General features: G+C 47.4%; 9 protein-coding genes across 9 annotated transcripts; 6 read left to right on the top strand and 3 right to left on the bottom strand.

The window, feature by feature from the left end:
• The first annotated feature begins 52 nt into the window (after positions 1-52).
• On the top strand, positions 53-832 carry FOIG_06284 (uncharacterized protein). Its single transcript, XM_031205323.1, has 2 exons — positions 53-690; positions 747-832. Exons 1-2 carry the CDS (start codon positions 286-288, stop codon positions 747-749), a joined length of 408 nt encoding a protein of 135 aa, XP_031065572.1. The 5' UTR covers positions 53-285; the 3' UTR covers positions 750-832.
• An 830-nt stretch (positions 833-1,662) lies between these two features.
• FOIG_06283 (uncharacterized protein) lies at positions 1,663-2,341 on the top strand (the record flags this gene model as incomplete). Its single annotated transcript, XM_031205322.1, has 2 exons — positions 1,663-1,856; positions 1,916-2,341. 2 exons carry the CDS (start codon positions 1,663-1,665, stop codon positions 2,205-2,207), a joined length of 486 nt encoding a protein of 161 aa, XP_031065571.1. The 3' UTR covers positions 2,208-2,341.
• FOIG_06282 (uncharacterized protein) lies at positions 2,174-3,408 on the bottom strand. The gene is made up of 3 exons (XM_031205321.1): positions 3,138-3,408; positions 2,789-3,090; positions 2,174-2,741 (listed from the first exon to the last, which is right to left on the bottom strand). The coding sequence occupies exons 1-3, from the start codon at positions 3,329-3,331 to the stop codon at positions 2,332-2,334; spliced, it is 906 nt and encodes a 301-aa protein (XP_031065570.1). The 5' UTR covers positions 3,332-3,408; the 3' UTR covers positions 2,174-2,331.
• Positions 3,409-3,591: 183 nt separating this feature from the next.
• Positions 3,592-5,830, bottom strand: FOIG_06281 (uncharacterized protein). The gene is made up of 6 exons (XM_031205320.1): positions 5,666-5,830; positions 5,526-5,615; positions 5,008-5,478; positions 4,744-4,959; positions 4,413-4,693; positions 3,592-4,361 (listed from the first exon to the last, which is right to left on the bottom strand). Exons 1-6 carry the CDS (start codon positions 5,767-5,769, stop codon positions 3,757-3,759), a joined length of 1,767 nt encoding a protein of 588 aa, XP_031065569.1. The 5' UTR covers positions 5,770-5,830; the 3' UTR covers positions 3,592-3,756.
• Positions 5,831-6,172: 342 nt separating this feature from the next.
• Positions 6,173-7,380, bottom strand: FOIG_06280 (uncharacterized protein; the record flags this gene model as incomplete). The annotated part of the gene is made up of 3 exons (XM_031205319.1): positions 6,173-6,661; positions 6,839-6,995; positions 7,061-7,380. 3 exons carry the CDS (start codon positions 7,378-7,380, stop codon positions 6,173-6,175), a joined length of 966 nt encoding a protein of 321 aa, XP_031065568.1.
• A 270-nt stretch (positions 7,381-7,650) lies between these two features.
• On the top strand, positions 7,651-8,288 carry FOIG_06279 (uncharacterized protein; the record flags this gene model as incomplete). The annotated part of the gene is made up of 1 exon (XM_031205318.1): positions 7,651-8,288. The coding sequence occupies one exon, from the start codon at positions 7,651-7,653 to the stop codon at positions 8,020-8,022; it is 372 nt and encodes a 123-aa protein (XP_031065567.1). The 3' UTR covers positions 8,023-8,288.
• Positions 8,289-9,542: 1,254 nt separating this feature from the next.
• Positions 9,543-11,100, top strand: FOIG_06278 (uncharacterized protein). Its single transcript, XM_031205317.1, has 2 exons — positions 9,543-9,688; positions 9,737-11,100. The coding sequence occupies exon 2, from the start codon at positions 9,902-9,904 to the stop codon at positions 10,490-10,492; it is 591 nt and encodes a 196-aa protein (XP_031065566.1). The 5' UTR covers positions 9,543-9,688; positions 9,737-9,901; the 3' UTR covers positions 10,493-11,100.
• Positions 11,101-11,337: 237 nt separating this feature from the next.
• On the top strand, positions 11,338-12,249 carry FOIG_06277 (uncharacterized protein). The gene has a single exon (XM_031205316.1). The coding sequence runs from the start codon at positions 11,600-11,602 to the stop codon at positions 12,092-12,094; it is 495 nt and encodes a 164-aa protein (XP_031065565.1). The 5' UTR covers positions 11,338-11,599; the 3' UTR covers positions 12,095-12,249.
• Positions 12,250-13,568: 1,319 nt separating this feature from the next.
• Positions 13,569-14,864, top strand: FOIG_06276 (uncharacterized protein; the record flags this gene model as incomplete). Its single annotated transcript, XM_031205315.1, has 1 exon — positions 13,569-14,864. The coding sequence occupies one exon, from the start codon at positions 13,569-13,571 to the stop codon at positions 14,862-14,864; it is 1,296 nt and encodes a 431-aa protein (XP_031065564.1).
• Between the last annotated feature and the right edge of the window lie 611 nt (positions 14,865-15,475).

The raw sequence follows: 15,475 nt of genomic DNA, 5'->3' as shown, positions 1-15,475 counted from the left end.
CCCATTGGCATATTGACGTTTTGACGTCTCGATCCATCGCCTCTCAATTGAAGAGGTGTTACTGCAGCCCACGAGAAGGAAACAGCCAACTCTGTTCCTCGCCTTCCCAATTATCATCTATAAAGGCCACACCTCCTCCTACACCCCCTTCGTTTCTTTTTCCCTGCTCCATCATCATCAGCATCACAAATCACCCCTTATCAATATATTTTCCCACACCATCTTAGTTTTGTCTCCCAGTCACGGGCCTAAAGTACACATATCACACTCACCCCACCTTTCAAGATGTGCTCTTTTCTCATCCGCGACAAAAACGCAGAAGCTCGTGACAAGAACCAGTTCAAGTATCGTCACACCAATTGTGTTTTCAACCCCCCGGATGGTAAATACATCATCCGAAGTGATCCCGTGGAATGCCTTATAGCCGGCCAACGTCAATTCTGGCAGGCTGGACCCCATGCTATCACACATAAACCAAGGGCCACCATTGACCACAGTGCCAAGCCCACCTTCAAGACGGTCAACTGGAGTGGCGGGGCCGGCGGGGGACACCAGTTGCGAAAGAAATCTCCCCTGGGCACGGTTCGTTACGAGTCTAATAGCCCCAAGCCTGTCTTCAAGACGGTTAACTGGAATGGCGGGGGAAACCCGGTGCGATCGGAATCTCCCCGCGGTACGACTTTTCGGCTTGTAAGTAGACCAAGACGTGTTGAAATGATAATGGATATGTGCTGATACTTGAGAAGTAAGTGAGCAAGCCCACTTACACGACCACGCTCCCTAGAGTCTGACGCCATTTCGTGACATATCTGATAATGCTATGCACAAGCCTTATCAAGGAGGGGGGTCCAGGCTCTGTAATGCTGGATCTGGATCTGTTTTTCTTTTTTAGTAAACGGGAGAAGATGGTTATTGGCCTCGGTGATGGGATAGAGGCGGGAAAGTTACTAAGTTCTATGGGATATCATCATAAGCTTAGGGATATTAGGATGAGGCTAAGGGCTTCAGAAGCCAAAACTTTACTAAGTTTCAGACTTCAGTGTATCACTCTGAAGTGTGATAACCGACACACATTCACACATAAGGGCTATGCACTCTTTGCTCTCACTGATGCCTAAGACTTCGTTGTGGAATACAGTCAAAAAAGGCTAATACACATCGCCAACAGTGCATTGTTACTAGTAATCTATCACCCAAAGATCCCCTAGCCAAAAGACCAGAGCGATGGAGAATTACCTAGATACCTAATCCCTAACAAAAACGGGCCAAAACTACTGCAAGCTAGGACTGCCTCAGTCTTCCGAAGTTAACACTTGTTGTACGGCTACAGGAGGAGCTATAAAGTGTAAGAATAGGCGACCAATGATGAAGCAAGATGATCGTGGTTACCAAACGCGTCTGATTTGTTGACGCGGAAGTCATTCCAAGATAAAAGCCCACGGTTCCTCCTCTTGACTTCCCTGCTCCTCTTTCACATTTTCTTTTCTTGTATTTTTTCTTACCAATTCTCGCCCCAATCTCCATCTTTGCCTGATCGTCAACGCACAATATCACACGATTGAAATACCTAAGTTTTGCGTGGTGATTGATATAAGGTCTCAGCCACAGGTCTCAGCTGCAAACAATACATCTAACTCACAACTTAGACCAACATTCCTCACAATGTGCTGTGGCAGCTCCAAAGATGTGAAGCCGGTTGCAGAGCGAACTCCTCAGAACATGGGAGGTATGTTTCGTAACAAGCACTTTCCTATGTATCCTGCGGAGTATGCAGAGGACCGCTTTCGAAGGGCCGAGTACCAGTCGGTAAAGTACAAGAGTAGGTTGAAGAGCCAGCGGAACATCAAGGGCCTCGAGTAAGCACTACCATGATATTCACTTTATCAAAGAGTCGAGTGGGCTAACAGTATTCCAGGCCGTTCAAGGGATTTCCACTGCCCGGCGAGTCCGGTGCCTCAGGGTCAGGAAGCTCAGGACGCTCATCCCCCGCCCCAGTCATGTCGGTGTCAAGCAAAGCCCGTGCCTCAGCAAGTCAGTACCCAAACGTACCGCTCGGAAGCAAGCGCCCTTCCATAGGGCGCTTCGACAGGACCCCTGCCTACGGCTGGGGAAACGGATTAGAAGCTCCGAAATGGTCGTCTCAACATCCTCATCAAGAATCGAAACGACAGAGGAGAGCAATGAAACATTTCTCAGACTACTTATAGACTGAGTTTACCTAAACCATCTCGTCTAAACTACTATAAGTTTACTCAAGCTCTTTTGTCGCTTAGGATAAAGATCCTAAATTTAAATCTTGCGTCCGCTTACCCTACCACTTGACCAACAAGATCAAGCCGAGAACCCCTCAATACTCTCCACAAACAACTTAGCTACCAAAGCATGTACCTCTTTAACGGGATGGTATTCATCGAAGAAGATATGCTTCTCCGGATCACTGCATAAATGTCGTGGAACACCCTCGCTCGTATAAACGCCCGTGAGACAGGCAGTCGGAGGATTAACATAGTCTTCATCGAACCCGTACGCCTCGGGATCCGAAAACATGTCGTTGAATAGATCCTGTACGTCGATCACTGCGGTTTTGGCGTATGCTGAGTATCCTGCTGCAATCTGCTCGAGACCCTTTGTCAAGGCGGGGACGTAGTCTTGCACGCTGGGGATGTTGTAGGTTGAGGAATTATATGTTGCTGGAAAGGTCGTTGCGTTGAGATAATTTGCTAAGATGATAGTCTTTGCACCTGTATTGAATCAGAATATGACTTATGAGCTTGAAGGGAGGTCTTACCGGCTTGATATAATCTGTTGACGTTCTCGTTGATCAAACTTGTGATCTGCCCACCAGTAATACTTGTGTTGAAAAGAATATCATTGGCACCAATCCAATGAACAAAGATATCACCAGCCTGAGGTTTATCCCAAGATAGAAACGACAGAACTTGATCGGCAGCTGAAGGCACAGGAATCGTCGACTCAGCACCTGTACCTCCAGCGACGAAATCATTGTTCGTAGTCGCTCCACCCGTCGCGAGGTTGATGAGCTCAAGATTCAGCTGCTTGGCCACTACATCGTTCCATTTCGGTCCATTACTGTTCAGAATCAGTATATAACCTCAATAGAGAAGAACAAAACTCACGAGAAAGAGTGGTGGTAGTATGCTGGATCAACAGGCCAAGTCCCATTGCTCACGACCCAAGAACCATTCCCGTTATCGCTGAAACTATCACCAAAAACGATAAGCCTGGAAAACTTGGCAGGGTGATCAACGGGATACGCATGTGCCAAAAAGCTGCCGTAAAGGCCTGTCAGCAAAGCGCTGAACATTTTCATGGTTGATGAAGATGAAGTTGGTAGCTTGGGATTTTTCAAGGGATGGGGTTGATAACCTCGGCAAAAAGCCACCGACGGTGGGAATGTCTTGTATTCATATAAACAACATTTCTCTGCCACAATATGACGCCCAAAAAACTGAGGACCTGATTGGTTACTCTGACATTGGGCTTATTGCTTATCAAGAAAATGAATCCTACGATATTTCGTCATGCAAGTTTGCGTCCATACGAATGCCCGGGAGGTTTTGGCCGGGATGTTCGGCAGTGAGATTGTTGCGATAGTTTGGGTCGATCTTATAAGCACTACGACTCAAAAGCTCTAAGTTTTACCAGAGCTGTTCCAATGAAGTTGAATTTATCATCATTAATGGTATCCTTCTCATCTGGCTGGTATTCCGCCTCAGCTTGAGATGCGTCCCACGTTCATAGGAAGTCTCCATCGCCCAGAAAACTAAACAACAAAGCCTCAGTCTCTTCATCCATAATCATATTCCCCGTGTCAAAACTCTCCGCCGCCGTCGGCGTCCCAACATATCCCTGCGCCATAGCCTTCGAGCTCTCCCCAACCTTCCTACAGATATCAATCAACTTCCCCCTCATCTGATTAAACATAGACGGCAAATATCTCGGCGGCGTCATACCCGCCCCCTCACTCATAGCGCCCTCAATCTTGACCGCCAGCCTTTCCAGCGTCGACGTGAAATCGTGTATGCCCGTGACGAGGTTCGGATCCCAGAGGGTGGAGTGTGTAACCAATAGTCGGGAAAACATGTTTATGCAGTGTCCCATTTGGATCCAGTAGGTGTACGGCATGGAGAGGATGGTGGGGGATGTTAGGAGTAGGAAGTTTTCGATTACGGCTTTGACGGCGTTGAGACATGATACGAGAAGATAGGAGCAGCGGAGGGCGTGAGGGGAGGGGTCGGCGGCGGGGAGGAGGGTCGGGTCGGTTGGTTCGTGGAGGCGTTCGTCGATGCCGATTTTGTAGAGGTAGACTTGGAGCATGTGGAATGACATGGTCAATGGTGCTACTGAAGGTTAGATCCAGGTACCGAAGAAGTTTCAAGCTGCTGTATTACCTTGTAGACGGGATCCTTGGTGCAGAGTTGCTCCGAGATCTTGTACCTGCCTCTCCACATGCGAGGTTGCCATAAATAGCGTATGTGAGATCTGTGCCTCGTTTCTATCCAAGTCTTGGTACAGCGTTGCACTGATAGAACTAGCAACGAGTTGTATCCTCACTAGTTGAACAAGATATGTGTCCCAGGGAGATTCCAAACCTGCTTCGAGAATTGAGCAGCTATTGTTGATGGAAGGTCGTGAGGGCATCGGTACAATGTCTTTGACACAAATCCTTAGTCTAGATCAGGTTAGTTAGCATATTAAGATTATATGGTGGCTCTCTCTTACAAGGAATTCAACCAAAAGACTCCCAGGTGACATCTTCTCTCATCACTTGTCCTAACAGGCTGAGGCTCTTGCTTCTTGGTGATTTCAGTCAAAACGCCTGGTGCAGTCCTGGTGCCTGATGAAGGCTCTTTGTCGAGGCCGAGCTCTGTGACCAGTGACATGGCCATGTACATGAGATTGCTGAGTTGGTGACCGAGAACCCAATGAGTTTGATACCTTCAGATGTCAGTATGTGCAAGTGTTCGCCTTGAACGAAAGACATACCAAGCGAGGAAAACCAAAATCCCTTGAAGCAACTGAAGATTCTTCTCCGTAAGCGTCCATATTCTCCGCCCAATCTCCTCCCGATACTTCTGCGCAAGTTCCTGCTGAACCTCAATATTCTCCTGACAAGTAACCATCATGATGGCCATATACAGCATCGGCCGTTCCTGAAACAACTTCTCCGGACTTTCATCCAAGCCTATCCACACGAAGGGAAAAAGTGGCATCATCTCTTGACGATAAGTTTCTAGCATTTTGTAAGCCAGACGGTGCGAGCCAGATGATAACGGGAATGAAAAGAGTGCGTGGATGGGTGATTGAGATTCTGGTGGCGTTTGTGAGCTTGAACTAGTAGCTGATGACGCTTTTCTTGGATGGGTTGCTATTGTTATCGAGGGAAGTGTGGTTGTTGATGAGGATGATAGGAGGTTCGCGACTGAATCGAACTTGGACTCTAGTCTTAGAAGATCACTAGTAAAGTCAGTCAACTACTAGTTCGCAGGATTGAGTATACAAACTCTCGTGCATAAGTCCCTCCTTTCGAATGACTCCTCCGACTATGACTCCCCCTAGGCTGAGAAATACACTCCTTATTCAATCTCTCACATCTATCCCACCAATATTAGCTCGATCCCCGACTCCAATACCGAGTACTCACCTTGTACACCGCTTCTGGCCCAACACCATATCACATCTGACTTTTGCATTAGCACAGACCGTGCAAGCCTTGAGACCTCTGAGTTTCGTATCATTGCCGTCCATGTTGATTGTGAGGTGATGTTATTGAAAAGGTGATTGTTGGGCTTTGCGATTGACTGCAGCTTTGGACGTCATCAAATGGGCTTAGTTTCAGTGGCTATGCTGTGGTCTTGGCGTGGCTGGCGCTCTGATCCTTGGCGTCTTGAATCCTTCGGCAGTGAGGTGAGAACAGCCTAAATAGGAAGCCCGCATATGTTTTTCCGCATCTTATAACACTTATAAGTCTGCTGCTTGTTGAAGATCTATTGAACATTTGATAGCGGGAAATTGGGTTCTGAACAAGTTGTAGACGCTAAAAGATGTCCATACGCCACGCTGGGAGGGAAGATCCATGTCGTAGCGCCTGTCCTGGCGCTAAACTCAGTGGAAACAGCCTGAGAAAATACCACATTTTGTCAGCCCTTTCCTATTGTTCAGGTTCCGGGTTTTGAGTACCACTACAAAAGCCCGATCTGAAAGCAGTAATGAGCGACTTTTGAGGGGGTGAAATTGAGCCATTTAGTCCCGGGGTAGTAAGTAGCTCTGCCAGAGGGCTCGATGATACAGAACTCCAGTCGATGATAGATGTGATGTTAAAGTCCTCATCAACAAAGATATTGCCTAGGTGAAGGTCAGGATGGCAGAGCACATAATTTTCATCTGTTGAGGTCAGGCTGGGAACCATTTCGTTTAGGAACTGGGCCGCGATACAGAAGGAAAGTCGGTTCTTGTTGCCTTCAACTTTGTCGCCAATAGAACAGAAAGCTCGCCATCTTTCCACTGCCTGGCGATAGCTAGTCCAATTCGGATATTCGAAAGGATCAGGGATTGGAGCGAAGAAACTGTGGGGACTAAGTGGAAGTTCCTCTGCATGAGCCTTGAATGCTGAAACCAGGGACTGGAGATACTGGCTCTCCTAGTCAAAGGGGCCTCGATCTATGCCTTCTAGCTCATCTCTGTGTTGCCAAAGGAGAGAGGGGCTGAGGCATTCACCAACGAAAGTGTTGCCATTACTGTCTTCCAACAGTGATCCGATCTTGTCGAAATGACAATCCGAGAGGCGTGACATAATCGCTCCCAACTGCTTCATTACCTTCTCCCGATCTTGGTCCGTGAGAGGGAGAAGTGGGCGTCTAGTCGGATACCCTTCAATTCGTGACAGCTCAATCCAGTCATACTCAGACAATGGACGGCCACTAGCCTTACTCATGAGAATGTATGGCACTACGATGTCGCTGTCAGCGTTTCCACTGTTTGGTATATCAGTACCTCTTGTCTCCAATCGGTGCATTTATTCTGGAGTAGCCAAACTCACCTGAACGAGAAGACTTCTGGTACCGGTATCGAACCCAGAGTCCTCAGATACTTGAGAGTCGCGGCTTCGCTAATGAGTAACTTGGATGCGGATTCTTCAGTGATGATAGCGCTTGATCCGCCATGGGGCGACCTGAAAACCCATTCGATGCCATCCTCGAAAGTGATGAAGATAACCCAGTGCGTACTACCCGCTTTAGGCCTCGTTGATGTATCAACAGTGCATGATTGGCCTCGAAGATTTGTAGCCAGAGAGATAAGAGCATCGAGATTAAATTTGGCATATGCAAAAACTCTCGGTCGCATGGTGGTGGTAGACATGACGGTGCTTGTAAGAAGTGTCGTGATTTGCTAAACTGGATGTTGGTTGAAAGAAATGAACCGGGAGTAAACAATGCCACTCACTCTTGTAACTGCCAGCGAGTCAACGAAACGTGCGGAGTTATGCAATCACGGACCTGTACATGGGCATATGGATCGGATCAGCTAAAATCCGGTTCTTCAAATGGTGAATCACAATCAAGTTCTATATGCTGTTGGTTGATGTGAAAGAGCTTCAATGAAACATATTCCGTTGGTAGGTTGATTCGAATGCTTTCTATACAAGACTACACTCACTTCAAGTCATTATATGAGCTTGTGTACAGGAAGGAATCGGATGATATCCCTCAACTATTCGACGAGAGGAGCATACAAGAGTCTGGCAAAGCCATCTTTGCTAAGTTGTGCCAAGAGAGTCCTGATGAGGAAGAGGACGAGGAGCATGATAGGAGTGGCAATAGCCAGCTGAGCAAATCAGCTGATTTCGCCATGGCAAGAAAGCTCACACTGATGTCAGAAATGAACCACAACTTTGTTGCGGATAGGAGATTATGGCTCTGGATCCCGTCAAAGCCATGGCTTTCCAGAGAGCGTGATGCTCAATCCTCTATTATCAGATCAGCTGAACTGAGTTATATCTAGGCAGAAGTGATATGATTTACGAAGAAAGGTCTTCATGACTTACAACTTGATATGTGAGTAGATGGCATTGGCATGAGAAAAGACCAAACCGTAACCTATCGAGATATTCATGTCAATATAGTTATGAGCGGATTGAAAAGCTGTAAGAACAAGGAGCCATGCAACGCAGATGGCTAGAAAGCATGGTATTTCCTACACTATATACGATAATCTCACGATAACTGATAGGCTTTAAGGACTTAATATAATTCTTCTGATCTCTCTGGTAGCCAAGAAGATGTTTTCGGAGCAAGGTTACTGTTAGTTTGAGGCATGTGAACTGCTAAGACATAAAACGATGAGTTCAATATAATTGGATGCAAGTCAACAGTAGTGACAATAGAAGATAGAGATATCGTCGGAACTTCTCAAAACATCAACATTTCTCAAGAGAAAACAAACCCCAAAAGAAAGGCTCAAGTGAGTAGATCATAATAAGATGTACAACTCTGTTTTAGCATATAACCCCTTGGACACTTCCAAATGATGTCGTCGACCCCAAGGGCCCAAACAACAATTAGCAACATTAGCCCGCGCCTACTGAATCAAGAACGTGGTAAACTGGAATCAAGAGTTGCAAGATAGATGCACAATGGGATGACCAAAAGGCTACCGGCTTTACTTATGAGATGAGTGAATTGCTTTAAATATGTAAATCGCATTCTTTAGACTTGACTTGCGAATAGCATCTATGAGATCAAACGCCAACATGTGCATTTGCCATGAATGAGAACTGCTTATTCAATCAAGCTTATCACAACTTACTATTACATGGAAACTCATACTGTGGTTACCATTTACATGGATTGAACTCCGATCCTGGGTACGGCAAGGCCATCTCTGGCAAGGAGCGCCTAGCTGAGCATAAGGCATAGATTAATTTACTCGCTCATGCAATGCCAGAATGAGATTTGCATGTGCCGATCGAGGTCGGTGAGAACAAGGCAGAGCGGTCTCACCAGTGGTAGGGTCGCGTCTTTGGGGTGGCACTTTGTTTCCAGAAACTAGATTGTGTAGATTCGCTGGCGTTCATAGAATGGTTGGATGAAAGCTCGCCAACGAGTTCAATCACTGTCAGAGGAATGCTTGACGCGCCATTGACTTTGTTATTCGAAGTCAGGCTCTGTCTCGAACAATCGAATATGAGTTCGTGTACGATGAGAGAACCACGTGCTCTTCTCAGGAATGGCGGTTGTTGACTCAATTCAACCACAAAATAGTTTTCTTTGCGCTGCCGCAAAAAGATACAATGGCGTTTGTTGGACTGCGGTGAGATGCGAGTACGACATGGAGCCTGCTCAGAATCAAGTGGCTTATCTGCTAAAGCAAGAGGCCTCAAGCAATATCGCTCGTATAATGCCAATATTGACTTTGTACAACAGACGATGTGACGAGACCGAGTAAACAAACCCAGCATAAGGTCTCGCTAAAAAAAGAGACTTGGCTTCGTACCTGAATGCGCCAGAATTGGCCCTGTGACATGCATCTCCCCGTCAGCGCGAATGCCCTCAGCTACCTTATGCATTCCAACAAGGCGCATGACACTGCAAACAATAGTCTCATGGCATTGTTTATCAATTGCATATAATTCTGTCGCAAACATTTAAGATTCATCTGTTTTGATGAGGTATCGGAAGATCCCCCTGGAGGTGGTATTTGGCCTAACCCATTGCAGCCTCATTTAATTTCAACTGAAACATCCATGTCCAGGACCCGCACGCCATCAACTCCTTACAATATGTCTTCCCTCGCCCTGTGGCTTTGACCAATCGTTCATCTCTCCCCACTCACTCTCTTTTTTTGCACTCTCGATGAGAGAGAGCGTTGCGTTCTCTACAGGATGGCAGCCCATTCGCCTCAGCTCAACCGCCGCGGGTCGGTAGACCAGCTCTTCGAGCTGGTGGAAGGTCTCGACGAGACCCAGATTCACACTCTCCTTGAAGACTTCAACAATACCGTCTCGAGCAACATTCCCGTCTCCCACGGCATCGACTTTTTCGAACATCCTGCGACGGGCGTGACCAAGACGAAGACTACACCTGCGCGATCATCGTCGATTCGAAAGTCGTTTAAGCAACTTCCTAGGTTGTTCACGCGCACGCCGAGCAAACGAGCTGTCTCTGCACCGATTGCGCGTCCGAAAACAGCGGCGCCGACGACGAAGCATTACAGACGGATTAGTCGACCTGTACTACCGACACTTTCGAGTGGACCAGACCTAGATGCTCTGCTCTCAGCATATCTTGCGCCAGCTCCACCGCCGTCGTCTTCGCATAAGACCATTTCGCCATCGCGATCGATATCGAGTTATTCTACACTGAGCCTCGAGGCGGAAGATTCGGGCGTTGATTCACTGGCGCCGCTTGTATTCGGTCGACCGCAGCGAGAAGCCAGCCCAATGGGCGATATTATGGAAGTGCTCTCGTTCTAAGCACCGAATATGGACGAATAATACCTGCCAGCACGGCACTTGGACGTCCACCACGACAGTAGTGATGCAACCACTACAACACTATTTGCTAGCTCTGCTTTGACATTGGCTCGGCGTTTTTCTATTCTGTACGATCATTGGAGGCGTTTTTAAAGCTGTTTGCTAGTCAGGTACTAGACTGTCTGTCACCCAAGGGGAGGTCCACTTTCTACCATATCATCCTGTTTGTACTCGATGGATTCACGAATTCATTATAACTGCCCAACTACGTACCAATCTACTATACCCTTTCTTTGTTATACAGTTGTTCCTTGCCTCGAGGCCTTAAAGACTGTTTGCTGTAGCAAATTTGCCCGCATTGACTGTGCACATCGTCATCTCGTAAGGCGTTAGCGTAGTGGGCCTCCTAGACGACATGTCTTGGCAGAACTTGTAAGCTTGCTGCTTGTTGGGGATCGTACTGCTGCATCATTATTTTTGTGCTGGTGCCCTGCTCAAAAGACTTGAGACCGTGGATCAGGGGCCAAGGACAACTTTAGTAAAGCGTTTGCCTAAGTTTATCCTAAGTTATCACAAGTGATCCTCAAGTCACCCTAAATTTACCGAAGTATTATTATCATTTAGGATCTTGCTCTCCCCTCGCCCAACTAAGACTGTGATCATACCACGTGACCCCACACTGAGGGAACTATCATGGGCTTGGGCCTAAGGAAAACCAAAGAAAGATTCCGTGACAGAGCAAATTCATTCGACAACATCCAAAGATTCCGAAGATGGGGCGCGGAGATGTTCCCTGCCACATCATCGGCAAGGTCTTCGATGAGAACCAACAGATCATGGATCTTATCGACGAGCTCGCAGCAGAGAAAGAGCAAAACAAGGCCCAGCTGCAACGCATTCTTGACAGGATCTACAGGAATGTCGCCAGATACGGTGATGCCTCGGAGGGCAAGCAAAGTGTTGAAGCTTATGTCTACGACGGATGGCGAGGCCTCCTGAACACCATTAACGCTATCCTGAGACTGCCTGCTACCGACTTTGTAGGCACCAGGATGTATTTGTTTCTCAGTGCAGAACTCATCCGTCATCCCGGTGTCCCCAAATAGTATGAAGACGACACAGCAGATGAGGATCTTGCGGATTTATATGAGCTTTGCACAGAGGCTGATGATGTCCTCCTCGGCGCCCTGCGCAAGATCTGGATCTGTAGCGGACAGACTGAATTATTTGACTGGGTATTCACAGAGCACCGAATCGACAGACCGATCAGACAGTTGGATGCTGAAATTGCCGTGTTTCTCTCACTCCAAGGGTATAAGCGCCGCTTCAGCAAAAGACAAAAGGGAGAACGGTATTACTATTCAGAACCGAACGACAAGGAGAACTACAAACTATACACAGGGCCGAAACCGCGATGGCACTCAGAAGGAACGGGCTTGGATCCGGACTGGAACTGGAAGCTCGAAGGAAACGCCAAGCCGATCACGGGTGGCATTCCCTACACAATTGACCTTCTGGATGATAGAGGGATACAATAGACGATTGGGTTTACGTCTTCCGCCGCTCTTGGCAGTTTTGCCTGGACGCGCAGCAGATCGCTGAAGGAAACCTCGGTTCCCAACGACAAGAATTCCTAAACACGATTTTACTCCGTCACCGCATCCCGCGAGAGATTCACAGCGAGATTCTATCTCATCTCACGGACCGCGAACCACTCCCTTACCTCAAGAAACTCGACATTGGTGCAGCCTACACCCGATACGAGCGACTTAAAGATAGAAATTTGATCTACTCTGAACCCTTCCGAGACTGGCACATGGTGGGTGGTCTAGGTGGCTTGGTAGGCAGCATGCTCCACGGAAGAGTTCTGTGGAAGGCATGGAATGAAGGCCATGACGATGAAGAGGATGACAATGACGATGACGATGAAAGCAGCGAAAATGAAGGTCCTCAAGAAGCTGGAACGCACAGTGAACCCGCCAAATGGGCTGTTGGCCGGAACTTGCTCGCTCAGAGAGTCGCAGAGATGGTGATCAAAGACCTCCACTCGTGGCCGGGGCGATGTGAGTGGTGCGAGTGATCCGGCAAAGAAGTCTTTGCCAGGGGAGTAATTCGCCCCCCTTTTCTTTTTTTTTGGGATGGACAGTCGCTCCACAGGATAGAGAGTTTTGCAATTGGAGGCCAGGTAGTATTTTTACCACAATTTCTCGTCAGCCTGGAGAGGATTGGAAATTCTGTAAGTCTGGATCGACAGGAACCGGTTGTTTAGACAAGGTTGACTAACATTTCATGCTGTCATTCTTGGTGCCATCTGGCTATCAAAAAACCCCACTACGGCTTAGAAGAAGCAAGTTTGGCCTAGAAGACGCATCGGGCCATCAGAGTTGCCAACCTCTGTCGAACTAGTGGTTGAAGAGTACTAACTACCACTTGCAAAGGACGGAAGGTTGGAGATAGATTGGGATAAAAATGTAATAGTTTGTAGGATAGAGTACTATTTTAGCGTTCTAATTCGCCATACTCTTGTTTTGTTACCTGTTAGGGGGATCTAAAGGTTGGAGTACTGTAGGATAATAGAGAAATAACCATTTGCGTAGTCTCGAATCTGCACGACCAACGATAGGGGTTGATAGTCAAGCGTGATACAGCCTAATCATAAGACTTTCACCCCGTGTAAATTCGCGTCTACAATTTGGCTTCTGTCTGTTCTCTTTGTCGTCTTTTCGCAGAACAGAAAATCAAAAGTCGAGTGTCTTAACAGCTTAAGTCCGCTGTGGTGATATAAGCTCTCAGCCACAAGTCTCAACTGCAAATAACACATCTGGCTCACAACTGCAAAAGACATGCCACGTAACTCACTACTTATCAAGGTAGTCTTATTTTTCGGCGTGCAATTGTCACTTGAAACTAATGAGCCCTGTCTTCCAGCTTGTCAGCCAATACCAGCTCTCAGTAACACATAAGAAATTGCAACTTAGGTAGATCGCTGGGCCTGTTTGACTGCCTCTCTGTTCCTGCATTGCCCTATGAACAAGTTTGCTTAATGGGAGCAAAGACTGACCAAACACTGGAACAAATGTCGAAAAACTTCTTTGTTCGCGACATCCTGGCCAGAGAAATAGCGCCTCTGTACGAATTCAACGTTGATCTTGATGATGCTCTCCTGGAGCCCTTGAAGAAGATCTGGGCGCTCAGTGGAAATCGCGAGCGTTTCGACTGGGATTTCACAGATTTTGACGCCACTTCTTTCCGTACAACGGTTGGAGCACTTTCACCGCAAGAACTAGAAGATCTTGGTGGTATCCGACGAAGGGAATATTGGTACAACGATCCAACAGAATCTGACGAGTATATTCTTCACGCAGGAAAGATGCCACGGTGGGACTGTGGCGAGCAAGACCACTGTGATTTCGAGTGGACGTGGGAGGGTTCTGACGGTCCCATCGATGGGTATCTGGAATACCACTTTCTGATCGATAATGATCCTAACCGGCGCATCTGGCACGGGATTTCGAGCTTTCGCAGATCACATCAACTCTGTCGGGATGCCAGGCAAAAGTCTGAGGCGCATATCGGACGACAACAACACCAAGCATTCGACCAGGTCGCCTGTCGCCATCGTCTCCCTCCCGAATTGCGGAATCAAATCCTAGGTTATGTCGAGTATCGCGACCCATTTCCCTACCTGGAGAAGCTCGACCTCGCAGAGGCATATGTCCCCTTCCCCAGAGTCGGTGGAAGCTGTACCCATTGCGATAACACCAAAGGAGAAACAACTGCCAAACGAACCTGTCCCCAGAAAGCCATGCACGTATGGAACCTGGCCCTGCGCCGATTTCACACGTTCCATAAGATCAACTGCCAAACATGGTCACTTTGCGCTCAACACGACTGCAAAGGACACCACGAGGACTACAACTGGAAAGTCGATAGAGATCCTGGTTTCAGCACATATCTAGAATCTCAAGCCGCACGGGGTAATGATAAATTTGTTTCCCTGGACCACGTTGGCTTCGGGCCCATGAACCCCATCCGAATAGAGCCATTAGAAGACTGGATACGACAGGATGCGCTATTCAGAGGCAACGGTGTCTACGATGAAGCACGCGAGGACATACTCATGATCGGAGGCCTCGGGGGATTGAAGGATGCCATGATTCATGGACGAACCTTGACGGCTGGGTGGGAGGGAGATACCGAGCTATGGTATAACGATGAGGAAGAGGGCGTCCGGGATATGCCAACTACATGGCAATACGGACGGAATTTGTACTCTGAGAAGGTCGCCAAGGAGGTTATGAGAGGATTGCACTCGGAAGCCAATTGTGACTGGTGTATCAATGTGCCGGATGAATTTGAGTTGATCATGTAGGGCAATTCTGTACTTAGAGCCTCAGGTTTTCTTGCTCTCTAAGGAGGAGATAGATGATAGAGAGGAAGTTTGGCAATCAAGAGGTTCAATCACAGTGTGCACGAGTTATAGTGCCATGCGCCATATCAGTATAAACTAGAATCCTAACAGCCTATCATGATCAGTACTAATGAAAGAGCACAATAGTCCCCACTCAACGCAAAACCCCGTGTGAGAAAGCCGAAGGTAACGGAATTATAATTCAGCGAACTCCAAGAACGAGCCGCCAAGAACAGACAAGCATGTAGCAGTAGTTGAGTTGATCATGCATTAGATCACACGAGCATCTCCTTTGGGCATGGCAGACACTTGAAATATGCCAAGAATTTGACCTGATAACTTTATTCGCTGTTTAGACGAGTTGTGAATGTGTGGCTTGGTTAGATCAGATAAGATAATCTCAATCAGGATAAAGTCTCGCGAGATGGCCTCACTTTAGCGCTTGCCAAGACATTTTTGACGAGCCGACCTCGGTAGAAGAGGGGAGAAAACTCTGCACCTTTAATAAGTGACTGATAGAAAAGACCATTCGCCAATAGCCTATCTATAACTTTGAATCCAATGAGGAGTAG

This window comes from Fusarium odoratissimum (genome assembly GCF_000260195.1).
Source record: "Fusarium odoratissimum NRRL 54006 unplaced genomic scaffold supercont1.8, whole genome shotgun sequence".
NCBI classification, from domain to species: domain Eukaryota; kingdom Fungi; phylum Ascomycota; class Sordariomycetes; order Hypocreales; family Nectriaceae; genus Fusarium; species Fusarium odoratissimum.
The sequence above is the reverse complement of the archived record's forward strand: the minus strand, read 5'-3'. Positions and strand labels throughout refer to the sequence as shown.